We start from the raw sequence: 26,038 nt of genomic DNA, 5'->3' as shown, positions 1-26,038 counted from the left end.
TGGTCCGGCTGTTCGCATACCAGGGCGAGTGACCCAATGTCTAAGTAGCAATGTAGGAGATTTTGCCAGCTACGCAGGAGTTCGCATTTTACTCTACTATCCCTCTACTAGCGCCCTTCGAAGATGTCGCATGGCGTCCTACTCATTTCGCTCGGCTGTTCTGGCATAGTTGGGGCAAGTAGACAAATGGCTGGCTGAACGGACTGGCTCTGATGTTGGCTCGTTCTGATTCCTAACTAATGCACCTTGACGGCCGACTTCTTGCGATTCGTTTCCTAGAGTATCCAAGCGCTTGCATTGATTGACTAGTGGCGATGGGTACAATGGGGCTTCTGTATGCTCCATTTACCCCGGCCATGGCTCGCTAGTGAGACTTGTCGCGACCCATAAGATAGCCCTGCCGCAAGACCAGTCGCTCCACACCCTAATGGGTCGGTCAGAACAGAAGCCGGCCCGAGTAGTCCAGTTAACTCTAATGCGACTTCCATTCTCTTGCCTCCAACATTGTGACGAAAAACAGCAATGACAGCCCGGATGCTGAGCAATCGAGCGCGGGGCGGTGACGCTCAAAGTCGCTTCGTTGCTTTTCTCTTCCTGTGCAGTGCCATACCCCGCAGCAGCGACGACTGACCGTCACCGGATGCAGGCATGACCGTGAAGGCCGCTGATTGGGTTCCGGCTACATGGACCGCAATTTCGTGGCAGCATTCCAGCTTACGCTTGGCACAATGAACCATGCCGCCTCTGCTGTTGCCTCTGCTGTTGGTTGGTTACCTACGGTCGGGAGAGAACAAGACTCGGCACGAGTCATGCAAAGGAGGTAACCGGAATGCCGCCAGGTTGCTATGGCCTACCAGCGCTTGCTTACCGATATGGCCTAATAATTCACCGGCAGTACTACGGTATGACGGCCCTGGCTGGCACAGCTAGGTGGGCGTGCCAGACCCAGCATCAGCGTCTGCAGGCTTTCTTCTAGCTCAGTCAATCTCGGGCACTCGGAACCGACAAGTGACGCAGATACCCCGTTACGAGATGCAGTCAGTACAAATAGGGAACGAACACGGTCAACAAAGAGCCAGGCCCGTCATTCTGAATGTGCATAAAATATGTATTCTAAACTACCATCCCTAAGCCCCTTGCACACGATCTCGTTCCTGGCAGGCCAGATGGTAACGCCGCATGAACCTAGTCCTAGTATATTTTATTGTTACACCCCGCCTACGAAGTCAACTACTAGACTACATATCACCTCTGCGGCTGTTCCGCAAATCGAACAAATCCATGCTCCAAGGACGTGATTGCTGCCGATTCGGCATGCCGAGCATGCTTGAACTCATTCCAGCGACATAATTTTCGGTAGCGGTGCTGCGTGATGACTGTTGACTAACGGCCAATTGGAAGGGGACGGCCCGAACGTTGGGTCAAGGAATCAGTTATACGAGGCGCCAAGCGACCTGACCAGCCTACCGATACCAATAGCAGTGCCCCGCCCCTCTCCATCGATCGGTGAGATTCTCTGCAGAGAAACGCCTATCTTCAAGCAGGCTTGCCCTGCAGAATATCTACAACGTAGACGACTTGCGGCGTAGGAGTGAAGTCCATCTAACTACCCCATCGTAGCTCGTTCCGTATCGTCGCCTTCGCCAACTACCTCTTGCGGTCCAAGTAACCGGGTGGGCATCGAATTGACCTACAACTGTTGCCCAGCATCTTCCCCGGCTGCTATCGCCAGCTACTGACCTTTCCTGCCGCATGAAATTATGTTCACCTGATCGGATCCTCGCACCCAATGTGGGAGCATTCAATGTGGGATCGTTCATGCGCATCCCAAGGGTTCCAATGCACGCCAAGGTGATAGATAGAGGACACAACCGCTCACTTCAGACAGTGGAGCAGAACATGGTAATACAAGTGTTGTTCGGTACTTGCATACAGTAACTGTAGCGGTATGTACATGTACAGTAAGCCCTGGAGATGCATTTCTCCTACGGCTCTGTAAAACCTCGCTACTGTAGGTACTGTACCGCTACATGTCCGAATGCACTGTACAGGGACAGCAGGAGGGATAAGGACTGCCAAGATCACCAACCGTACTCGCATTTTCACATGCATGCCCGAGTCATCAATATCGCTTTCTTTTCGGTTGAAGCATATGCAAGGCGGAAGCACTCCGTTCCCAGGTAAGGCACCCATAAAAAGCATAACAAGAAGGAATGTTTATTAGCTAATCTGAAACTAGCTTCTCTGACGTCACATGCTATTTCATAATTCTTTTAAGAAGGAATGTGCTATTTCGTTTTGGTATGCACTTGGGTTGCTTAGGTTCACGCAGGGTATCGCCCGGTTCAAGGCAATCAGACTCATCGCCCTCGTTCTACACACCCGAAATCGCCATTCAGAAAGCAAGTAGATGCGATCCATGGCAGTCTACGGCATGGCCGACAGCTGTTACGAATACGATGCTAGCGAGGGCGAGGTGTGCGTCACTCCAAAGCCTCTGTCAGGGTCACGCCTTCCGCACCACCATGAAGCTCGACACTGCAAGGGTACGTCAAAAGGTAAGAATCGCACCGGGACAGCGATTCGTTCGCATGGCTGACATACGCCGGGCCAAGCGGAGGCTAAGGGGTAGAGTCGTATACGAGGACGAAGCCAGCGACGTTGACATGCCAGGCGCGCCTCGCAACGCTGCAGAAGCTGAAGAAGAGGATGGAACGGAGGCAGAGGACTGTATCATTGTTGAAAACACCCAAAGATAGGATTGTTTTATCGATTTTGGTTGTAAAGATGATTCTAATTGAAAGAGGTGTAATTGCCCCTCAACTGGTCCGTGAAGGGGTGGTCCGTGGAGGGGTGCCTTAGCTTATTTCAGGTCTTCGAACAGAGTGAAAAAAGATGGAATCAAACAATCGATCTCCAGTAGGTCGCCCCAGATGCTTCCCCGCTCGCGAACGTCAAATTTAGAAAATGCTTCCCCAGACTCCATCTTATATCGCAATGACTCTGCATCGGCCTTTGAATGTTTTGGGCACCTGAGCTGTAGCTCGCGAACGGTCGGTGTGTCGACTTTTTGCAGCTTAGTGGCATCATGACAATAGCTTCCCTCACCTCTAGCTTGCGCGAAGGCACCTTCCAGCGCATTTGGATTGCCCTCAGTATTTTATTTCCTATCGCGACTCATCTCCTGCCATAGAATCCTCCACCATGACCGCCCGTGGCGCAACTGCAGAAACAAAACCAGACAGCGAGGAGACCACCCTTCGCGAGATCCAGCCCCATTCAAAGAAACAGCCAAGCAGCTTGATTCCAACCGACGACACTGCGGGATCATCCCCCATCTAACAAGCCGACATTGAGTCTCCATCGACCTTCGAGTATTTCCTGCCGTATTCCCCGCCGCATGCTATGCCACATTTCCTGCCACAATTCCTGCTACAATTCCTGCAATATATCCCGCCACATTTCCTGCCATATTTCATGCCATATTTCATGCCATATTTCCTGCCATATTTCCTGCCACATTTCCTGCCACATTTCCTTCCATATTCTTGCCCAAGCCCACCCCTACAAATGTTCCGCCGAATTCATCTCCATATCCAAGACCAAATTTGACACCATAAATCCTATGAATTCTTATGCTAAAGTTTCCACCACATTATCTGCCGTATCTGTTGCTACACCTTTAGCCTCATTATCTAACAATGGAGCTCGATCCCCGAAAGGAGAGAATTACCAAGACTTTCAAAGACATCAAAATCAGCAGGTCACTCCGAAAAGTGTCTGTGAGGCGGATGGTGTCTGTAAGAAAGCTTTTGGTAGAAGGAGCGACGGACAGCACAGCAGCATATCAGCGCATTCTAGTCAATCTGTTGGAAAACTGTGGCCCCGGCGGTCTCGTCTTATGTGTTACTGCTTTCAACCAAAAGAAGTTCGTGACAAAGGGCTTTCACAACATATTTGAATACATTCAAAGCTATAAAACCGATGAAGGTCTTCGGTCGATCGCAAAGCAGTACGATATACCTGAATCTGTTGACGGTAAGTACAGCATGCACATTCTCATTGCCCTTTTTTCTGACTATCCAAAAAGCAATTATTCAAGCAGAGCTGAGTACGCGAGATGTCGGAGTCCAGACTGATGACATTCCCGTTGCGAAAGGGATTATCCAACTCGAGGACCTTCAAACGCTTCTAAATCAGTTTCCCAAGACGAATGCCATGACTGGTTATCCTATTGAGTTACAGATGGAGATACCTTTGACAGGCAATCAAGAACCTTCGATACGGCTTGAAGAAACCATGACTCAGTACCTTCTCTGGTATGCTAAGCAGAGAGTCCAGAATGCCCTTGACGACGTTGGAGGACACACAATACAGTAGAGTCCCCGTAGAGCATACAAAGCCGATCATCAAATATCTCCACATATTCGTAACCCTTCCTTCCATTGCCTGTGTGAATCTTTTTGAAAGGCCCACTGGCAGATGATATCCCAACATAGCCAACGTCGCTACTCAAATCTATAACAACAGCACTAATATCGGATGCTGTCCAGGATTGCAAATTCTCGGTAGTTTCGTCGTCCGCAAGTACCAAATGCTCCTTGCTAGCTATCTAGATAGACATTAGTATGCTCTTTCAATGTTGGACAGCTTAATAGTACTAGAGTTTCGGCTTTTGCTCTTAGATTATCTTTGGCCTCCTTGCTTCTAGCCATCTCCGACTCTGCAGGAACAATTTAGCCAATATACTCCAATAGCAAGAAATGCAACAAACATTACACTGCTTCTTCTGGCTTCTACCGTCTCTCGGGTTCCCTGCCTGTTGGCTTACTTGGAACGTGAAGTATGTGGCTTTTTTTCGGCGTAACGGCAATGAGGAATGTGTCGTGAAAGGTAATCGAGTCCGTTGCGCTAGGTTGGGCAGTTTCGCTTAATATAGAAGAGTCTAGGTCCGGCAGACATGTCGGGCGGCGACTAAGCGGGGCCTAACTGAGAAGTATTTTCGGCTTATATGCATAGCATGTCTTGTTCGGTTCCGCGATCAATAGATGAAAGAGATTGTTGGAATCATGGGGAGACTAGATAATTTTGCGATCAATGATGCCCAACCATCAAAGTTTGGCCCCTCAATCTTCGGCCATTCAATCTCCACGTGACCTTCAGAGAGCACAGACCACTATACATTCAGTGTACAGTATATTAGCGTTCGTTGACAGCCAGCGGTTTGGCCCACCTAAATATTATCGAGACCAATTGTTCGATTTACAGTACAATGGTTTTTTCGCTAGAATCTGATTCTTTGGAGCGGCAGAATTGATCAATCGAGGAGTCGAAGTCCTCGGTTGGTGCTCTGCGACTCCAACAAGTATAAATCCAAAATTTGCAACGCTAAAAGAACAAGAGGAACCGAGCATTTCGAGCTCTCCAGAGTCGCAATGGCCGCTAATAGGGATTGAATCAACCCAGACAGAGATGCAGTACATGCGTCCAGTTACGAAGCATGGCAATCGCGCTGGGTATACTTTATACCAATTATAAAACCCAGACACAGGGCTTCGTCCGGTTCCAGGCGATCAGACTCATCGCCCTCGTTATACACATCCGAAATCGCCTTTCCAGTATGGCCGACCACTATTACGAATACGATGCTAGCGAGGAAGAGGTGTGCTTCAGTCCAGAGCCTCGGACGCCACGATCACGCCTTCCGCGAGACGATGAACCTCGACACGTTGTCGACGCCACCAACAAAATCAGCGCAATCCTGATGCAAATGCTCGAGGCCCTTCAAGGAGACTTGAGGTTATATCAGTGGGAAAAGAGCCGTAGCCATGATGAGCTATAAAACATGAAGAGCGAGATCATGCAGGAACTATGCATAGCTAAGGAACGGCTGCTGGAAGAGCTCGGGTCCGCAACGACTGCGCGGATGGAGGGAGTCGAGGCGTGCCTGCCACAGCCGCGATCGGAACCTCGACCGCGATCGCCAACTCCATGACAGCCAGAGTCTCACGCAGCGCCGAGGGACATGACGGAAGAAGTGACGGAGGCTGCACCAGAGACGGAGCCGCTGCAGGTGGAGTTGCTGCCAAACGCCAAGTTGGCGTTTCAAATCGCGCCGGGCAGACGCTACATGCGCTTGTAGTCCATGTAGCCGTCTGATGAGTGCCTCGCCGCATTCTGTACAGCTCTTCCTTGGTGGCCTGCCTGTGACAGCCTTTCACCGTTTCCCCCCTGTCTGGGAGGGCATTGCCATGATTGTGTCGATATAATCGGCGCCAAGGGTCTTCTAGCCGCCACCCGGTCGTTCCAATATACAACTCTCTGTAGCGACGCATCCATCGCGCCGTGATCGGGGCACCTTGTGTGTGCTGGCTGGGTACCTGCATTCGTCGCGGCGGTTAGCGTAGCGTTCTCCGTGGAGCTGGACTTGGTGCAAGCGGGCTGCCGCTCCACTATCGGTTGGGAACCTCGAGCGCCTGCTGTATCATGAGCGCCACATGGTCAGTCAACAAGTAACCTTGCTTACCTTACGGCCTTTGCGGTGGAGGCACATGCCTCGCACCCACCTGTCTCGTGGGACTGTTGAGAATGACAGTCAGACCGTCATTGTCGGGGATGATGTCGTAGACAGACGGAGGTGCGGTGTCTACTGTGCCACAGGGGGCTGCTGCAGTATACTCGGGGTCGGTTTCGTACTCGGCATCCGTGTTGCTATCCACGTCAACAACGGCATTCGCGTCGCCGCCGCTGCCCGGCGGGGCCTCGAAATCGATCGCTTCGACTTGGCCGCTCGACCGTGTCGCTCGGCCGTGGCTCGGCCTCGTATGGCAGGCGATTGATTGACAAAACTACGGCTGTCAGCAACGGAGTAGGAGGAACTCAACGGGACAGTAACTGGAACATGGGTAGACAATCAAATTCAGGTCCGGCACCCGCTACCCGCGCGGGACGCGCATCGCTGTTAGGAGAAAGCTGCCATAAAAATGGCGAAAGTCCAACCGATTCTGTCGGATAATCTTCCTTTATTGTATACGTAGAGATAGAATGGTTAGATTAGCCCGGCACGTCCTCATGCCCCGGGAAGCTTGGAGTCGCAGCTGACTAGCGCAGCTCTCCAGACGTAAAATTATAAAACAAAACAAAACGCGCATCGATGTTTCCATCCGCTCGTGCGTCGGGTTCCAGTACGCAAGCGCTTGCGAACCTTGCCTTTCTGCCTCTTGGTGTGGGCCATGACGGAGGCCTAGTGGACCCTCTTGGAGCATATTCCTGGAGTGTTCATGGAGCTACAATAGCCTCTCACGGAACGGTAGTTATAGTCATACAGCTTGGCTTGCGGACTGAAATCCTGGTGCTGCTGATCTGGTTCCAGGACCATATTGGCGTTGGTAGCTTTTTCTCTTTGCGCAGCAGGAAGATTGGGCGGTTGGCCCTAATGGCGCGGGGTCTCGAACCGGCTTCACGCTAATGACGGTGCTTTTTAGGGGACTGGCCTGGTAGGGTAGTCGTGCTAGTGCGCCAGCGCTACACTTCTCACTCTGCATCGTTACAGTAGGGCCCAGCAGAATTCAGGACTGGAAATAGCCCGTGAGACAGAAAGACAGTACTGTCAAATCCAAGTGTCCGGATTCCAATTAAGAGTTCTTGCCAATGAGGTAGAGCGGGGTATCTCTACAGCGGACAAAGGCCAAATTCTGTCCCAACACCGGCTGTACTCCAGAAACGACCGTTACGCGCTGTACAGATACCCCGCACTACCTCGTTGCTAAGAATCTCAGATTGGGAGTGCAAGCTAGTTCCTCGCCAAGAATGCATTAGCTATTTGCCATGTCTTGCCAGCCGGCCATGGCCGTAGTCAATATTGAGCAAGGAACCCACTTGAAGGCAGTTGCTAACTTACTAGAACTTTCTCACTCTACACTGCCACACAGCCTGTTAATGAACAAAGTCGCAGGAATACCAAATCGACGACGTAATTCCTCTGCAATGGATAAATCGGAATCTCCAATAAAGAAAATACTGCCATTATCGGAATCTTCTACCAGCCCCACAACTAAAACCAGTCAACAGACACGAGCAGCCAAGTACAATCTCGAGATGCTCCATAGGCTTCAGGTGGCACTGAAGAAAACCCCCGAGGCAGATATACGCTCTCTTTTGTCACCTAAGTATTCAGACAATCTGCGGTTATTACAAGGTCAGTATCTTCTATGTCTATCAGAATAAAATGAGGCTAAATTTTCTTCCAGCCCTTGGATCCTCTACGACAGAGAACAGCAACGTGTCCAAACCATTATTGCGGGATGTTCGTTCAACGCTCAACACCGTCAAGCCTATTGCCATTATTTCCGAGTTATCGGGCGACCTGAAAGGGATCCTCGGTAGCGACAGGCCTGGTTTGACAGAGAGTGTAATCAGTCTGGTGTCTAGAGGTGCGGTCCTTCATGATACAGGCGGCACTTCGGTAATACTACTTCCAGGAAATGGCAGGATCGTGGTCAAAATCACCAATGAAGAGCGCGCTACCACAGAATGCCAATCTCTGCTATATCTTCAAAGAAATCTGCCTCGTTTCCCTGCGCCGAGAGTACATGGTTTGATGCAACAAGGGTCCTTCTACTTTCTCTTCACAAGTCTCACTTGCGGATACAACCTGGAGAATGTGTGGCCTAGGCTGAGCCATAGTCAAAAACACGGTATCAGCAGCCAGATCGATAAGCTTCTCTCTATTCTAAGGACGCTTCCTTCAACTCGAATCGATTCACTTGGTGGTGTAGGTGGGGACGGTTGCAAGGACGTCAGACGAGCCGTACGTGTCTGCCGCGAGCAAATCAGGAATGTGGACCAATTCGAGGACTTCATTTTCGCCGGCGCCGAAACAGCTTCAGATGTATACAAAGGGCTTTTACGTGAGCTTGTGCCAACATCAGCCAACCTCGTCTTTACCCACGGAGACATACGCTTGGCCAATATTATGGTGGATGAGGAGGAAAATGGCGTTTGGAAAGTTGCTGGCATCATAGATTGGGAAGCCAGTGGCTTTTATCCGGATTATTGGGAGTGTATAAAGATGACTAACAACCTAACTCCAAGAGACAAATCTGACTGGTACAAACACTTACCGAAGTCGGTGGCTCAGCATCGATATCCGGTTCCATGGCTAGTAGATAGACTGTTGGATCGGAATATGGTCAATAGTTAATTCTCGATAGCCCCACGGCGAAGGCAGAGTATTATCGCGAGCTCAATGGCATCCTATTACTATAGCAGTCTTGGACACTCGAAGAATCTATCAGCCCGTCATAGAGTCGTCCGAATCCACAGCAAATTCGTCTGATAAGAACTGGGAAGGTGCGTTGCCTAATTCCTCTTCCTCTTCTTCCTCAATTCCATCACCGCCATAGTCTTGACCGTAGAAAGGCATCATTAACATCTTCCCATAATCGTACACATCCTGATATATCATTCCTCCGTTCGTCATAGCCTCCCAAATATCCATGACATAATCTTGGCAGTTCCAAGACAAACCTTCACCAGGGACTGGGAGAGCGTAGATTGTTTGAGTCAGTGTTTGTCCCCAAGTTGATGAGATATAGGTCAATTCAAGCAACTGAATGCATCTTGAAGAGCTTGACGGGTTGGCTTGGCGGCATACAGCCCTGAACGGACCGGATTCTTCATCTTGGACTACCTCGAAGATATGCCATTGTCCGGTCGACTCGTCGTTGACAGCAAACGCCCAGTGATAGTAGTTGCCGTACTGTGGATTATAGACAGCACAGTAGATTCGGAGGTAATATTGCTGTTCAGATGCCTTGCTCGTTTCTGCTTCACTGGCCTTGGAAGATTTGGATCTCCGCTCATCAGAATGTGACTTGTGGGACTTGTGAGACTTGCTCGTTTCTGCCTTACTGGCCTTGGAAGATTTGGATGACTTGTGCGAGTGGGACGGCATTAGAATTGGCTTTCAACCAAGAGACTTGATATACAAAGAGAGTAATAATATAGGATGAATGATATTGATGGTGATTCTTTGTTCAGTAACATTAACTGCAACTCATTGGGCAAACATAGGCCTATTTATCTCTATCTCAACAACAAATAATTCCGCAGCACTTACGCTGGCTGTACCGCATACAAGATACGCGTATTAGTTCACCAGCGTCCATGTCGTACGTTGTTGGCGCTATCTCGACGAACATGCAGATGATGAAGAAATCTGTTGTGTGCAAGCATTAAACTGACCTGAACAAGTATACATGTGTGTGTGAAGAGTGTGGGTTACAATGAGCGGATTCAGCAATAGATACGGCAGATAATGTGGTGGAAACTTTAGCATAAGATTTGATCTTGGAATGGAGCTAATTTCGGCGGAACATTTGATAAGAATTGGCATAACGATAATAAGGGTGGGCGTGGGCAAGAATGTGGAAGGAAATGTGGAAGGAAATGTGGCAGGAAATGTGGCATATAATGTAGCATGAAATGCGGCAGGAAATACGGCATCTTTGCGTACTAAGCCACCATAAATGCTGGCCGCACCTTCACGTATATGCAAGCCATCGTTCCATGATTAGTCTGCATCGATGGTGATCCCTGATCCAGAGACATCGTAATTGTTGTGTGATTGGGTGTTGGGCACAAGACTGCTCCTCATCTTTAGCTTTCTCTCGTTTCGGCATATCCGTGTACGGATCGAAGGCCAGCGGACAGGCTACAGCGAACAAGAGTGCGGCACGCCCCAGCCGCTGGGCTAAGTTCACAGATTTCAATGACATTGACGGTATCGAGGCCCACGGTCAAGTTTTTGTATTCCGTGAGAACGAATTCCGCGCCTACGAATACCAGGAAGGTCCCTTACCCAATATGGAGACGTGAGAGGGGGAGAAGCCGCGGATGACGGAGCATGTCAGACGTCTCGGGGGATGCCACTTACGAGCCGCAGCCGTCCAAATAGGGAGTTTACCCTCTTCCACCTCTTTCCAGAGCGCAGCGGCCTCTTGGGCCAGGGCCAGGACGGCGCCCAGAAAAGCGAGAAAGTCCACCTGGTCGGGCGTCAGATCAGTCAAACCGTTGTCGGCAGTATTGGACGCTGTATCGTTCACGGTATCATCCGTGGTATCATCCACCCCCAGTTTAGGTGTGTTTGGTCGATATAGAGCGGGGGCCTTGCTCGGACCGTCACAAGGTTGCGGTCACGGCAGAAGTCTGGCATGCGCTTGAGAGACATGATTGCCGTCAGGCACCATTACTTTGAACTTCACGATCCACCGAGGCGAGTGCGAACATACTCCATCAAGTATCGTAATTTCTATTCTTGAGCATCGGATCTACTCTCGGCGTCAGACCTGCCCGGACCGCGCCATGCAAGCGCACTCACCTTTTCTGCTGCTGTAGCATCCTGATGCATCGACTGTTAGCATAGGGGGCAAGTAGAATGACTGACAACCCACAGTGAGTTAGACCTTGCAGAAGGACATGTTAGCGGTGGAACGGACATCGGCACAGCCCCGAGACCTACTTCTTCTGCATTTCTATTCTAGTGAGCGATCCATGTTAGCTACGGCGTGACCACGGAGATCCGCGGACGTACATGGATTCGAGTCTTGTGCGTAGTCCTTGTTAGCTATTCGGCCAGTTCTCTACCTGACCTTTCTATAGCTCACCTGTGAATGGTCTTCTCCAGACGCGCCTCCACGGTCGTCAGTCGCATGTGCAGGTTGCTTCTCTGTCGCCGTTCGTTTCGCCGTCGGGACTTGTCCATGATTAGTAAATAATCCTGCTTATGGGTACATCACTAACCTCGTCACCATTCTCGCTGCTGGGACACTCGAAAAGACCCGAGGACTGATCATTTAGGGATGGCGGGTTGCTTAGGTCCTCTCTTCCGGAGAAGGAACGGCTCGCAGGAATAGTCGCCCGCGAGGTGGAGGGCGCTTCACTGTGAAAGCCGAGGTCAGTGGCCTGAAACTCACCAGGTGGTAACTCTCGGTAAAGCCGCTGATTCGTGTTGTACAGAGGGTCCATTGCTAGCAGGTTGAGATCCGAGATCCCTCTCGCCAACATGGGTTCGGAACCGGATCAGCAGCTCCCCTGGCGACGCTCGCCCAACTCAAGCTCATCATGTCATCAACGTTCCGCACCCGCAAACCAGCACTTGCTATATCTACGTTACGCGGGACGCTATTGAAGCTCCATGGACACCAGGAATATGCTCCAAGAGAGTCCAGCAAGTTACCCGAACCGTATTAGTAGCTAGGCCTCCGTCATGGCCCACACCAAGGCGCAGAAAGACAAGGTTCGCAAGAGCGGCTTGTCGCTACAGAACAAGACAAAAGACCTCGGGCGGTACTGCGATGTCTTCAGCGCGCTTGCGTACTGGAACCCGACGCACGAGCGGATGGAGACGGCGATGCACGTCCCACGCGGGCAGCGCGTGCCGGACCTCAACAGGATTGTCCGTCCCCATGTCCCGGTTACCGTTCCGTCGAGTTTATCCCACTCCGTTGCTGGCAGCCGCAGTTTCATCAATCAGTCGCCTGCCATGCGAGGCCGAGCAACGGCCGAGCGACACGATCGAGCGGCCAAGTCGAAGCCATCAATTTCGAGGCCCAGGCGGACGCCAGCGACGACGCGAATGCCGTTGCTGGCATAGGCAGCGACGCGGATGCCGAGTACGAAACCGATCCCGAGTATGTTGCAGCAGTTCCCGCTGCCGCGGCAGAGCCTCTGTCTGTCTACGACATCATCCCCGACGAGGACGGCGGGACTGTCATTCCCAACCGTCCCACGAGACAGAAGGGTCCGAGGCAGCAGCCTTCGCCGCGAAGGCCGCAAGGTAAGCATGATTCTCATCTATTGACTACATAGTCGACTGACTGTTGACGCTCATCATACAGCAGGCACTCCAGGTTCCCAACCGACAGTAGAGCGGCAGCCCGCCCGCACCGAGCCCAGCTTTATTACGAACACCGCGCCGACCGCCGCGACGAATGCAGGAGCTCGGCCAGCACCCACAAGATACGCCGACCACAGTGCGATGGGTGCGTCGTTGCAGAGAGCTGCACGTTGGGATAGCCAGGTGGCGGCTAGAAGGCCCTTGGCGTCGACCATGTCGACCCAACCACGGCAGTGCGCAAAGCTGTCACAGGGAGGCCGTCCAAGAGGGTCTGTGCAGAATGCGGCGGGGCGCGCGCCAGACTACTACAAGGACTACAGGCGCAAGTTACAGCGGGACACCCTGGCGAAGAAGATGGTGGGAATGCTGGAGGACCTTCGGACGAGTCTCAGCGGTATGCAGTTCGGGTGAAGACGTGGCACATATTAATGCGTCAAATAACACAAGGAAGCTCTGTCTATGCTTATGTTGAAGCATGTTTTCAGCTCTAGTTCAGTAACCAACAACCTAACGCTACTGTCGTCCCTTCTGCTCTTGTGACTCCCTACTACTAGTCCCCACAGTGATTCTGCTGTGAAGAAATAGTGTGCAACGTACAGCCCACTCCCTATTCAAGTCGGATGAGTAGGAGAACATCCCTGCGGTAGATGGCAAGAAAGGCATTCCCCATGATCCCTCCAGATAGCTGTCTTTAATATCTACACTGATTCGAAGCCATTTACTTTGTTTTTTATGGGGTAGTTCTCCTATCATGTTCTTGCGATGGATCTAGATGCAAGGTTCATTCGATCGTTTCAGCCCTAACTTCCACACCGACCCTAACATTTATATGCTAAGATATATTCCAGGCTCGTCTTTGCCCGACTTTGTAGCCCCCATACATTCATGGAGACCTCGTGCGGCCCCCGGCCCTTGCCTGATTCAACGGTCGGCCCTTGGGCGAAGCTTCGAGCAAGAGACGCTGCCCGAGCAGGATAACCGACGAAAGGACTCCCACATCGAGGCTGAGGGCCTCGAGGTCCTTCTGTAGCGGGGCCGCCTGCATCCGTTTCCTGTGCTAGGATCGTCGGGGGCTTATTTGGCATCTCTGCTGAGGAATCCCCAGCGTGCCCGTCTTGATCATGCAGCCCCTTCATTTCCTGGTGCGAGCCGATGGCATGCCCATTGCCCAAGCCAGACGCATCGGATTCAGGATTTGGGGACTCTGCACTCATGTCGCTTATGTCGCTTATACCCTCTCCCCCGCCGCCTGGCTGACACCGACCGGCTTCCACTGCTGTGGCCTGCGAGGCACCTGCCGTCGCTACCATGCCAGTTCCTAACGCTGCGCCTGCAACTTCGAAGCCATTGGCGTCACCAGCCACCGCATCGCACATTGGAGAGTCGAGACGCTCATTGCACCCCGTCGACAATTCCGTCGGCGATCCTGGGGCAACCCGATCGCTGGCCTGATGGGTGGTCGGCGCTCCCTGTTGCATGGCAAACATCCAATCAACATCGTCCTTTGTCGACGGCGTGCAACCCGTCAACCCTACCATGGGTTGCGGGCTTGGATGGCCTGTTTCAGCACTGTGTCGCCTCTGGGATCGCAGCAGTCGGCCCGCCGAGCCTTGCCCCGTGTTTCTGGCATGGCTTGATTTGAAAGACGGCTTCTGCACTGGCCTCGACGTGTGGAAGACTCGAGCCCGTTGGGTTACGCGAGCCTGGCGGCCGCGCAAGCTCCGGATCTAGGTATGCTCGTTAGGCGGGGGATGGACATACAGCAAGGAGCGGGCCACCTACCACTTGGCCGAGATCGGGGATTTTCTGGCCTCCGGGGACATACATGGCCACTTCCATCCGGCCACGGACAATATTCCAGTACATTGTCACGCTGAACACATTGCACATCTCTCCAAGCGCAAGCGCCTTTCGCTGTAGAGATTCCCCCGACTTTCGTATTTTATCTTTCTCCCGCTTGTCGTGCATGTAGCATCCGCTCGGCGCGATTTGAGACGCCAACTTGGCGTTTGGCGGCAACTCCACCTGCAGCGGCTCCGTCTCTGGTGCAGCCTCCGTCACCTCCTCCGTCACGTCCCCCGGCACTGCGTGAGACCCTGGCTGTCGTGGAGATGGCGGTCGGGGTCGAGGTTCCGATTGCAGCTGTGGCAGGCACGCCTCGACTCCCTCCATCCGCGCAGTCGTTGCGGATGCGAGCTCTTCCAGCAGCCGTTCTTGGCCATGCACAGTTCCTGCATGATCTCGCTCTTCATGTTTTGTAACTCATCTTGGCTACGGCTCTTCTCCCGCTGGTATAGCCTCAGGTCTCCTTGAAAGGCCTCGAGCTTTTGCATCAGGATTGCGCTGATTTCCTCGGTGGCGTCGACAACGTGTCGAGGTTCATCTTGTTGCGGAAGCCGTGATCGTGGCGTCCGAGGCTCTGGACTGATGCACATCTCGCCCTCGCTAGCATCGTATTCGTAACTGTCGACCATGTCGTAGACTGCCATCGATCGCATTTATCTCGCTTTCTGAATGGTGATTTCGGGTGTGTAGAACGAGGGCGATAAGACTCATCGCCTTTGAACGGGACGAGACCGCAGCGAGGCTTTATAGTCTGCGTGAAGTAGACCCAGCGGAGGGTATGGCCGGCACTCGTGCCTGCGCATCATCGACTCTATCAGAAAATCATTGAAGCCGCTTCGAGCGCTGGCAGCGCAATTGCCATGCTTCGTAAGGCGCACGTACTGCATCTCTGTCTGGGTTGCGTAGGCGTAATCAGGGATGCTTTGGAGAAGTTGTAGGTCGAGACAGTTTTGACGCGGCGAAATCTGTTGTGGGGTTGGTTGGCATTGGCAGCCGTCGCCTCAGCGCTAGCTTAGGAGGCGCTGAGGTGAGATCAGCACCCTTGATTCAGTACCTAGCGGCCATTGTGACACTGGAGAGCTCGAAATGCTCGGGTCGAATGGGAGGTTACTTTTAATCGTAAAAGCGAAGCCGAAGATACAGAACAAGACGTCGCACATTCGCCGTGGGAATTTTGGGAATCCAGTCTGCAGCGAAAGCCCGAGAATATCGTGAAGAAGAAGTTTCTAGCTAGCCGACCCTTAATTTGAATCCGATTACTATCCCTACGCACAAAGCTCGTCGAAACAAACGATCACCATTAAGAGGCTCTGGAATACCCCGACCACCAACGCTAACACTACCTAACACTACCATGTGGTCAGTACCGAATGGGCAAAGGAAGTAATGAAAGGACATACTTCAACAACCCCAGTTTCATAGCCTCCCGTGTCGTAGCCAGTACGTGTCGCACATCAGGGAAATATACACTCCTATTCTGCAGCAAAGCGACTGTCACTTTGTTTCTCGGCCCAATACGCTTCAAACTGAGCTTTCTTCCGTTTCAGGAATTCGCACTTCTCAGCAAGTACTGCCTCGTCCAATATTGCCTCGCCTCGATCATCGTCGTGTAAAAACTTCCAATAGATTTCGTCCACGACGAAGCTGCTACGTGACGCAAGGTTGAACCAGAAACGCCCACTATCCCACGAATCCCGCATCCGAGCCGAGAGACGCCACTCCATCGCTGGTAGGGTTGAGGCATCCTCGGCCCGCTCCATTGCCCTGATAAACTGCTCCTTCCGCGGCTCGAAGAGGTCGAAGAACTCCTGCTTTCCATCGCTTATCATAAGACCCGGAGTCCCAAGTATGATCCACCACGGTACAGTCGCTAGCGAAACCTACCATCCTCTATCCACTCTTTGATAGTTCTAGTACTGGACCCGCTTTTGAGGGTAGCTGCTGACACTATGTACCCCGCCATGGTCGCAGGTACAGAGCTAATTTCTGCCTTTGCTTCTCCTTCTCTTGTACATCCATAAATCGATTACAGTACTCATGATCCTCTGCCACTTACAGATCCAAGGATACCTTGATCAAAGTCTGCAAATGGGGGGCTGTGCCGCTCATTTTGACTTCTACCAACTGGGGTCGAATGTGGATGATTAATGGCAGGCACACGTTGAGGAACGGTGACTATAAATAAACCAATTCTGATCTAGTAAATACTAATGCGATTCTGACCATCTTCACCAATCAGAGGCATTCCTATGACCAGTTTCTTACCTATGGACGACTACACTTCATACATTGCAAATAGCCCAGCTTCGAAAAAGATCTGGGATGAGCTCTTTGGCAATAAGTCTTTCCTCAAAACGTGCTTTGATAAACAAATCTTCTTCACTGTCATTGGCGACATCGAAAGCGAGCCGCCGCCTGGCTGCGAAGGGCGGTACTTGGCATTGATAGTAACGAATGACGACTATCAACTGACAGGGAGCGCCTTCAATATGTTCCTATCAAGCCTTAAGCCGCACGGTGAAATGAACGACCGATATGAGCTAGAGTTTAAGGATTCGGATATCACTTTGAACATTTACAATCTCGCTTATATGCCTCTACACAAGTCAGTAGTAATTGCAGAATGTAGCAGATTGGTAAGAGATTACTACAAAAGTGGGATTATTCCAGTACTCTCTATATCTGCGAATACATTCGGTATAGAAGGCAGCGACAATGCAGACTATGTTTGTCCAGGTCCCATTACACATCGAAGCAGCGGGCCGGGTTACATTCTGGAGCTTACCATCGGCGAGCGAAAGCGAAAGTTCGACATTGTGTCGGCAATAATGGACGTTTGGATGTAACTTTTCATGAGGGCCTGCAGTTCAATTAGGATTGCCAAATACAGATGAGAATGAATACAATCTATTGATACTCGTTTGGCACGAGCCGAATAACTTCCATGGAATGGTCAGTCATAACAGTCCTTCGATCCAGGTAGTAAACCTTTATTTTCGATATTCTACCAACAATTCTATGTCAGGTCCTACGGGTTTTCCTCATACTATGCAGAACGTCTCCGTGCTAGCTTAAGCTTCCCCCAAAGACTCTTCTTCCCAGGCTAATGACCCAGGAGTGGTTTCGCTGATTCCACCCCAGCTCACGTTGACGTGAGACATCGTCCTTCCATTATCTGCCCCGGAGGCCCAAACACCTTATTCTCGCCAGTTTCCAGAGTCCACAATTCACCATAACTCGATCCCCATTCACACACACACACCCTGGCCTGGTTCAGCACATGAGATACGGAAGATGAGAGCTGAAATCAGCGATCTGACGCTGCTCATTATCAAGACCCCTAATCCGCATTTCGCTGGCTCGGGGTCGCTTGACCCTGCTTTACTCCCGTCTGCAGGTTTTCCCAACACATACGATATGGGCGGCCTATCCGACCTCTGTTCGCCATGGCCCCGTACGATGAACCCAGCACTTTTTGGATATGGCGCGGAGTGTAGTGTACGATGGCCCGAGGACATCATCAGCGATAGAGCGAACTCTGCGGACAGTGATGCTGCGGCCTCTATGAGGCAGTCGCTTGACATGCCATCTTTGCCTCCCGACAACAGTGTCGAGAGGCGAGCCTAGCCTTGTATGGAGAAGACAAACGACCGAGGTACAAATGGCAATGCTTTTGCGTACGGGAGAGAAACCTCACGGCCTTGGCGGTAAAATTTCTGGTAGAATATAGAAAAGGAAGGTTTACTACCTGTATTGAAGGCTGATTGTTGTGATTGACCATTGCATGGAAGCTTTGATGTTCGGCTCACGTTCCAAAAGAGTATGAATATTGAAGGGAGGTGAAAGAAGCGGGTTAAGGGGATGGCGGGTCTCGTCAGCTACGAGGTACATATCTATCATAGCCAACAACAATACTACTCATTCGACTGATCCAGAGTCCGACACTAGAAACTTGTTCAAGTACGAGGGCTTACAAAAGCTCTGCAGTATAGCTCCCAAGCAGCAAGTCACTGATCCCAGTTCAAAAGTTGCAGTGGCACGGTTCATGTTGTTTATACCATATTATTGGTAATACGAGAGTATCACTACCTCCCGAGCACTGTTTTCCGATTGATGGTTGACAAAAGCACGAGAGCCAAGCTTATCAAACGAATTGACAATAGCAGCAGACCAGAGCCTAGCTAGCCCCTAATCTTTTGCCGTTTCGACGGTCTGCTTGGCTTCTGGAGAAGTTCCATTTGTTCGTCCCACTCTCCCTCTGAGTACATCCTGAGAAATACTTCACGGACCTCTGGTAGAGCGGTTCGTGGCAGGTCCTGTAGCGAGACACTCGAGGGTCTCCAGTGAACATCGACCGTCGCCAGTGTGCCTTTCTTGCCCACGTGCACATTAGTGAGCTTCTCGTACTCGTACAATCCAAACCTGGCCCCTGCTCGATGGACAAAAAGAGTTTCGAGCTTTATACCGTTGCCAGGGTTATTACCATTTTCATGGCATTCGTTCTGGGTTGCCTCCGTTCCCCCTGTCCCCGTGAGCCTATCGCCAGGAAGGGGTGATGTTTCCTGAACGCCATAGGATGGCGCCTTATCTGGCGAGGAAGTGAATCATCCTTGACTCCATCGTCTCTGTGCAGATCCTGCCCTTTCTGCACAAGTGTACGAGTACCTGGTTGCTCTACTCCCATCGGGAGTGGCGGGCCCACGAGAATGATTGAAGAACTGCGGCGGCTTTGCTTACGTGCTGGGGATGATCGTTCTGCATACGAAGGGCCATGGTCAGCTAAAGCGAGCCTGCTCTCCCTGATATCCGCAGAGTGGCACGTATTGGTGGCGATGGGCTTTTGGATCTCTGTATTGACGAATGGAACCTCCACCTCCTTTGAGAGCAAAGCAGCTTTCCCGAGTTGGCTCATAGCAAGGTTCTGGCCGTATTCAAGCCAGTGGCCATGCAGATTTTGGAGGTCGACCTTGGAGTCCGTAAATGACACCAAAAAGCAATCTTTGGTGCATCCGTCAACCTCGACTACCTCTGATTGCATGACCCTGACCGGGAGAGTCCCCCCAGTCTTTGTTGCACCCAACTTGAGCTGACGCGACCATCTCATGTTCTTTTGGAAGCCAGTGCGTAGATACAAAGCTTCGTAGAGGTACGGGACACCTTCCCCCATAATATCGTGTGCATCTACCCACACTGGCTTCCAGGTGACGTCAAACATGATGGCACCATCTATCAAGGTTGGGTTGGCGATGGTTTCGATCAAGCGGTCACGCTCCTTAATGGGACCGTAAAAGAGGACATCGATTTTGTTAAATCCCATATCAACGGACTGGGCAGTCGAAACTGTCCCGTTGGAGGATGGCATGGTAATTGGTACCCAGAGAAGATGGGGTAAATATTCTCAGGTTATATGTGTGCACGGAAATATATGGAATGAAGAGAATGGGGCGATAAGATGGGAGGAAGAGGAAGAAGAAAGTTGGTGAGAGGATAGGAATGGCGCAGGTATTTATATTCTGTGCGATTCCCTGCCTAGGCGGCCTGATATGGAACAGCCCTGGAAGCCTGAAGAAACAGGCGCTGGCCCGGCGGTGGAATAGTTATCTCGCACTATGAATCTCAAGCTACCTCGGATCATGACGCAGTACATGGTTGATTTGATTGATTTATAATTTCACGCCAAGGGAGGGCTGCGCTGGTCAGCTCACTCCAAGCCTCCCGAGGGCATAAGGGCGTGCCGGACTGCTCCTTCTCGCGTCGCGTACCTCGGTTGAGTTGGCCCCAGCCCGGTCTTTCTATAGGCCCTCACCATCTCATCGCAGGGCCAGCGTATCTGCAAAGTTGTATATGCATAGTGTAAGTAGCTCTTGCCCGGCACTCCAATTGACAAGGTGGCGTTGTCCGGTGAAGGCACAACAATGCCGGGTCTCTGCCTCTGAAATTGGGTGGAAACGGATCTCTGTATTGGTGGACGCAGTGGTAATACTGTACGGACAGGTAGCAAGGGCCCGTACAAGACAGCCTCATCAACGACGAAGATGTACAGCACGCGAAAGTGATCTCGATTCAAGAGCCCCACGCAAGGATGGCTCAGGGGCGGCTTCTGACGATACCGATGGGTTTACTACCTGGATTGAAGGATTGTTGTGATTGTGACCATTGCATGGAAACCATTCGGCTCACGTGCCAAAGAGCATGAATATTGGACGGTGGAAGAAGCGGGTTAAGGGGGTGGCTGGTGTCAGCCACAGGAGAAGGCGGCTGTGCCACTGGGGCCGGGCTTCCAGTTCAATGGCAGGCAGCTCGAAAACTAATTGGGTAGCGAGGAAAAACCCTTCGGAAACGCGCCGCCGACATGTTCGCTATAGCTACTCTTATAATGCATCGCTAGGGACGAACTGGTCTACGCGCAACTATGGCAGTCAAGACCAGAAAAAAGCCCACGAGACGCTTCGATCTCTCGATGGAAGCAGTCGAAAGAGGGGACGGACGCCCTGGGTAATTCTGGTTCCGTTGTAAATCGACCAGTACGCTGGAAACGGTACAGTACAAGCGGAGCGTTGAGAATTCCAAACTACTGGCAAATGAGTACCAGCCGCAAGTGGATCACGATCAACAATGGCACGTCGAAGCTGGCGCCGGTATGCCCATCCGCCCTGGGTCTGCTGCTGCTTACTGGCTTTCATAGTGGTGCAGTACGTCAAAAACTGTTAGCCAGGATCCAGAATGGGTGGAAATATTGGTAATAAACAGCTCTCGTCACTCCCATACCTGTAGTATCGCTCTGCAATGGCAATGTTATGGACGAAACTGTTACGATGCTAAGTTTTCGGCCAGGGGTTAGAGCGTTATCTAGTTCTAATTACTGGGGTTTAGAACGAGCTGACCAAGCGCTGAGCCCAATATGTAAACTGTCCATGCCGAAAACCTTCTAGGACTTAAGGGCCTACCTCAGTAAACATGTTAATAATTGAGGGTGTATGATTGCAACTTGGGCCATGAGTGTTGTGAAAGCCAGTAATTTGGAAAGAAAAGGGTGGCGGATTAGGTGCAGGATGGTGCTTGCTGACCATATCGGTTCGTCGAATGAGATCTATCTTGGGAATGACTTCTAACTTGTTCTAGAACAGCATATTGGTGTGAAAATTGATCCGTCCGAAGTTCGCTTGATCACCTCCGAAAAGGATGCATACGGCTGGCAGCGGCTACCAGAGGTCGAGCCTCTCTTTGCTAAACATCTAAGCGATCATTCAGTGGGAGCATATAGAAGAATATGTGAAGGTGTTGGACGCACGTTTGAAGCTGTCGTTTCACCACATCACAATAGTGAGGAAGTCCGCAGCATTAGAGTAAAGAACCGGACATCCCTATGTTTAGAACAGGATATAATCAGCTAATACGTCACAGAAGACCCCGGGTGATAGCACTTTCACATCACGAATTAACAACATGGCAGGAGAGATCGATCGGCTAGAGTTAGAGTTGCGGGGCTGCAATGAGTCACTCCAAGTCGAGCGACATGCTCGTGAGAAGGTTGAGAATGAATTGGTGAATATGAGAAAGGACTATGAAAACCAACGAGTGAAGCTGGATGAAGCAATCTCAATATCGGTACAGCTAGAGCTCGTAAATGCGAGGTATGAAGAAAAGGTACTAAGCATTAGAAAGGCCCTAGAAGAATAACAATATATTGCAAATAAGATGTCTTCTAGACAGCATTGAATCATCGGGTCACTCTTCCATTTCGAGGGAGAGCCGGGCAACAGCGTCGATGTGAATCGCTCTGTCGTGCATGATCTCCACCCTCCACGGGTCTGCCGCTGTTCGCCAATATGGAGTGGCGGCGTCATCAACACCTCTATCCATTCTGGGCTCTATATCTAGCCTATTGTAACATATGGATCTTATCGTCCTGTACGCCATAAACGCGCGATCATACAGCCCGGTGTCCATAATCCGAATGCAGTAGGAACAAGATGCATGTGAGTCGGCTACAAAAAAGCGCTTCCTCCTCGAGGAATCGCTAGCTTCGCGACATGGCCTACTAGCAGCTGATACCTCTGAAGAACCGGCGCCTGTGTAGTGTTATCGTCCGTCCCGGTTCTGCTGCTATGAACGACGGATCAGCAACTCTCCACATCCTGAGGTCTATATCTGCCCTACTGTAGCTTATGCATCTTACAATCCTGTATCTATGCAAAAGGCAACCGGTGCGAATGTAGGATCCATCTCTTCTAGAACAAGGTTACAGCCCCTGAGTGAATCACCGCTTCATGTTCGTGATGCCTACAGTATCAATCTTTCTACAATGTAAGCGGCTAAAAAGCGAAAAGAGCAAGAAGCTGAACGATTGATGACACTGGGCTTTCATTTTGGCCGTACATACAGTCGGCTTCAGTATATATGTCCAGGAAAGTATTGATTGTAGTATAGTAGAACTTCACAAGGCTTCCGTTACTCCGCATTCTCTTCCTATCAGCCTTCGTATTGAAACTGAGCTTTTGTTACTTACCCAAAACATCTTTGCAAACGAAATTGGCATATATAGACAGCATATCTAGAAGGACAGCCACGGCAATGTCAGCTCACTGCAACACATTCCTTGATGATTCAGAAGCGGAAGACGACGACATAGGTAAGTCGATGGCTAAGCAAAAGATGGCTTTTCATTAGCTAATTGATTTAGGGACCAACAGTCAATGCTCTAGTGATGTGCTAGACAGCCCAGGCAGCCTCAAGGACTTTATCAATGACTCGGCCTCGGACGAGAGCAGTTTCGCTGTGTCGGAGCAGTCCAGCACGTCGAGATTCCCCCCAGAGGAGCGATCGTCTTCCGATGTTGAAAATCTCTACAGGCTATTTGCAAATCTACATAAAGCACTTGTCCTGCTTCAGAAGTCGATAGGGGTTGTGGAAGAGACTAGTACTACAGCAGACAGCTTCGCCAATCTTGGCGGGGGATAAGAGCAGGTAAAGCATAACGTTACGAAGTACATAGAAGGCCATGAACATCTGGATGTCCACTTCACCACAGACATCCTGCGTTTTCATTACCTCTAGGAGAGCAAGTTACTGTAGACTTTCCAATGGAACCGCTTAGAAAATACATCGCAGAAGAGCCTTGGGAAGTTGTCACATATATCCATTGTCTTATGGTCACTCTCGGATCTTCATACTTTGGTCTCAGTGTAGCCAACGCGTTTCAACACCTGCCAATGCATACCTCCGCGGGCCATTAACCTGCTCACTTCCTATCCCGAAACCATCACCCCGACGTTTGGGTCCTCCAGCATTTCAGCCATCTCACCACAAGTTATACGCACCCATTTTCGATTCATGGCATTATATCCGCTGAACCTCTGTGTCTTTTCGTCCCAAACAAGCGGTACGGGAATCCATAGCCACCCGGCCGCACAATCAACGACAGGAAAGGCAGACCCGCCAACACATAGGTCGAAAGGTCCTCACTCCCCCATGTTTTTTGCCCAAGATGGCCACACCACAATGCACGTCGTCGATCCCAACAGAAGTGTTGGTCATCCGGCGTAATCTTGGAGACAACCTCGACGAGGCGCACAGACACTTTGTGGCGGGTAGATCGGCCTCTTGGACGTTTGCATGGGCTTGGGCTACCTGTTTGCCCTGCCCTCCGCTTTCGACATGGGGTTCTTGAAAGTCCTGCTTCAGGCAGTTCTAAGGCGGCCTCCTCCATCTGCATTGGTGCAACAGGATCTGGGCGGGACCATACGCGGTGCTCTCGTGGAAGGGATGCTTCGAGGGGGACTGAATTCTCCGGGTCATCCTGCGCGGCAAGATAGCCCTTCACCTGGCCGGCTCCGCCCAAGGATGGGCCGTATGGTGGTTCAGGGATAAGGGAACAAGCTTGTACTGTATTGTCATTCATCGTTTCATCATGCCCAAGCCCAACCTCCTCGAGCTCGTCCCAGGCCCTCCCCCACTTGTCGCCACATTCTGCGGGAATTTGTTCAAAGAAGTATAGCATGTCGTCCAGTATCGAGCCCTCCAAAGTGTTTCCATCGAGGCATTCAGATGATAATGGTGTTATAGGGGCAACGGCCTTGCTGAAGAAAAAGTCCACTGCCTGATCGTCTGTCCACGGTGGGGATACAGAAAGGATACCTTCACTGCCTAGCCATTCAAACTCGGGTGATAGACCATGATAGGAGAAGTCGAAGCACGAGGAATAATAATCTTCCTCTAATTGATGGGCTGGGTCGTTGGTCCGCGGCAATGTCATGATGGGTAGGTCGTGTGCTTCATGAACACTGTCGATGGAGATGTTTTCGGCGGTGCACATCGTTGTGGAGGTCTTGTGGTTGAGGAACGTGAAGAAAGAAAGGAAAGAGTGATTCTATCTGATGAAGGATATACGGGTTTTATACAGTACCTGGTCGTGCCGGGCTGGTCGATCATAGAGTGCTGCAGAGGACTGCGGAATTTCACATCTGGCTGTGAAGTCGTTTTCTGTTGGCCGACTTGGAAACCTGTTTTTGGTTGCAACCATCATCTTTCTCGTACTGAGGCCTCCCTCGATATCGCGTGACGTTCAATGGATAATACGGCATGACTAGTTACCGTATCTTCAGCCTCGGATCTAAATGGTTACCGTTGTGGGTGAGCAGATCAGTGTCGTTTACCTCTTGTGAGGTCGAAACATAAGGCGAGATAAAGTGTGTCTATTTATCATGCGCGCCTCGGTCATCTGAAAGAGGAGACGAGTGTCCTGAACATGCGTTGGCTCAGAATATGGCAGCGTTGGTGATACCATGCTCGCACACGATGGACTCCCACGTTGTCTTACGAAACCATGACGTGCTGGCAGTGTGTAGAAGGTAACGCTTTCCTTGTAGAAGCAGGACACTGATGGGATGTGAAAGACATGATCGCCATATATAGACACGAGTGGTATCCACGCAAACAAATCGCCATTACGTCGGGTAACATCCCCTTTCCTGAATTGTGGGCTTTATTGAGTCGCCACTGTCTTTTCGCGTAACTACGGAGGTAAGGAAATTATATGCCTTTAAAAAGGGCCTCCCTTCTTTCTCTTTCCTTTCTTGCCTCTTCCTTCCTTCTTCTCTCAAATTCGAATAAGTGGCCTTTATCATCCGGATAGGCTCCCAAAAAGCTGCTTGACCCCCGTACAATGAATGTATACGATCTTGTACCCCCCGAAAGGAATATGGAGGATTTATCGAGTAAGTGCCTCTAGGTCTCCTGAATCGACAGCATGAGAATATGCTTAACTGAAAATACCTAGCATCACCTACCTTGCAA

The 26,038-nt window shown here is 51.0% G+C and overlaps 5 protein-coding genes across 5 annotated transcripts; 3 read left to right on the top strand and 2 right to left on the bottom strand.

Annotated features, from left to right (window-relative positions):
• Nucleotides 1-3,701: 3,701 nt before the first annotated feature.
• On the top strand, nucleotides 3,702-4,380 carry PG994_015286 (uncharacterized protein; the record flags this gene model as incomplete). The annotated part of the gene is made up of 2 exons (XM_066866693.1): nucleotides 3,702-4,038; nucleotides 4,091-4,380. 2 exons carry the CDS (start codon nucleotides 3,702-3,704, stop codon nucleotides 4,378-4,380), a joined length of 627 nt encoding a protein of 208 aa, XP_066707607.1.
• Nucleotides 4,381-8,227: 3,847 nt separating this feature from the next.
• On the top strand, nucleotides 8,228-10,878 carry PG994_015285 (uncharacterized protein; the record flags this gene model as incomplete). The annotated part of the gene is made up of 3 exons (XM_066866692.1): nucleotides 8,228-9,007; nucleotides 9,213-9,351; nucleotides 10,664-10,878. The coding sequence occupies 3 exons, from the start codon at nucleotides 8,228-8,230 to the stop codon at nucleotides 10,876-10,878; spliced, it is 1,134 nt and encodes a 377-aa protein (XP_066707606.1).
• A 5,337-nt stretch (nucleotides 10,879-16,215) lies between these two features.
• PG994_015284 (uncharacterized protein) lies at nucleotides 16,216-16,503 on the bottom strand (the record flags this gene model as incomplete). The annotated part of the gene is made up of 1 exon (XM_066866691.1): nucleotides 16,216-16,503. The coding sequence occupies one exon, from the start codon at nucleotides 16,501-16,503 to the stop codon at nucleotides 16,216-16,218; it is 288 nt and encodes a 95-aa protein (XP_066707605.1).
• A 2,421-nt stretch (nucleotides 16,504-18,924) lies between these two features.
• Nucleotides 18,925-20,105, bottom strand: PG994_015283 (uncharacterized protein; the record flags this gene model as incomplete). Its single annotated transcript, XM_066866690.1, has 2 exons — nucleotides 18,925-19,331; nucleotides 19,481-20,105. The coding sequence occupies 2 exons, from the start codon at nucleotides 20,103-20,105 to the stop codon at nucleotides 18,925-18,927; spliced, it is 1,032 nt and encodes a 343-aa protein (XP_066707604.1).
• A 3,212-nt stretch (nucleotides 20,106-23,317) lies between these two features.
• PG994_015282 (uncharacterized protein) lies at nucleotides 23,318-23,704 on the top strand (the record flags this gene model as incomplete). The annotated part of the gene is made up of 2 exons (XM_066866689.1): nucleotides 23,318-23,375; nucleotides 23,427-23,704. 2 exons carry the CDS (start codon nucleotides 23,318-23,320, stop codon nucleotides 23,702-23,704), a joined length of 336 nt encoding a protein of 111 aa, XP_066707603.1.
• Nucleotides 23,705-26,038: the final 2,334 nt, after the last annotated feature.

This window comes from Apiospora phragmitis (genome assembly GCF_038363925.1).
Source record: "Apiospora phragmitis strain CBS 135458 chromosome Unknown utg000016l:1.0-887042.0:1.0-888152.0, whole genome shotgun sequence".
Taxonomy (NCBI): domain Eukaryota; kingdom Fungi; phylum Ascomycota; class Sordariomycetes; order Amphisphaeriales; family Apiosporaceae; genus Apiospora; species Apiospora phragmitis.
The sequence above is the reverse complement of the archived record's forward strand: the minus strand, read 5'-3'. Positions and strand labels throughout refer to the sequence as shown.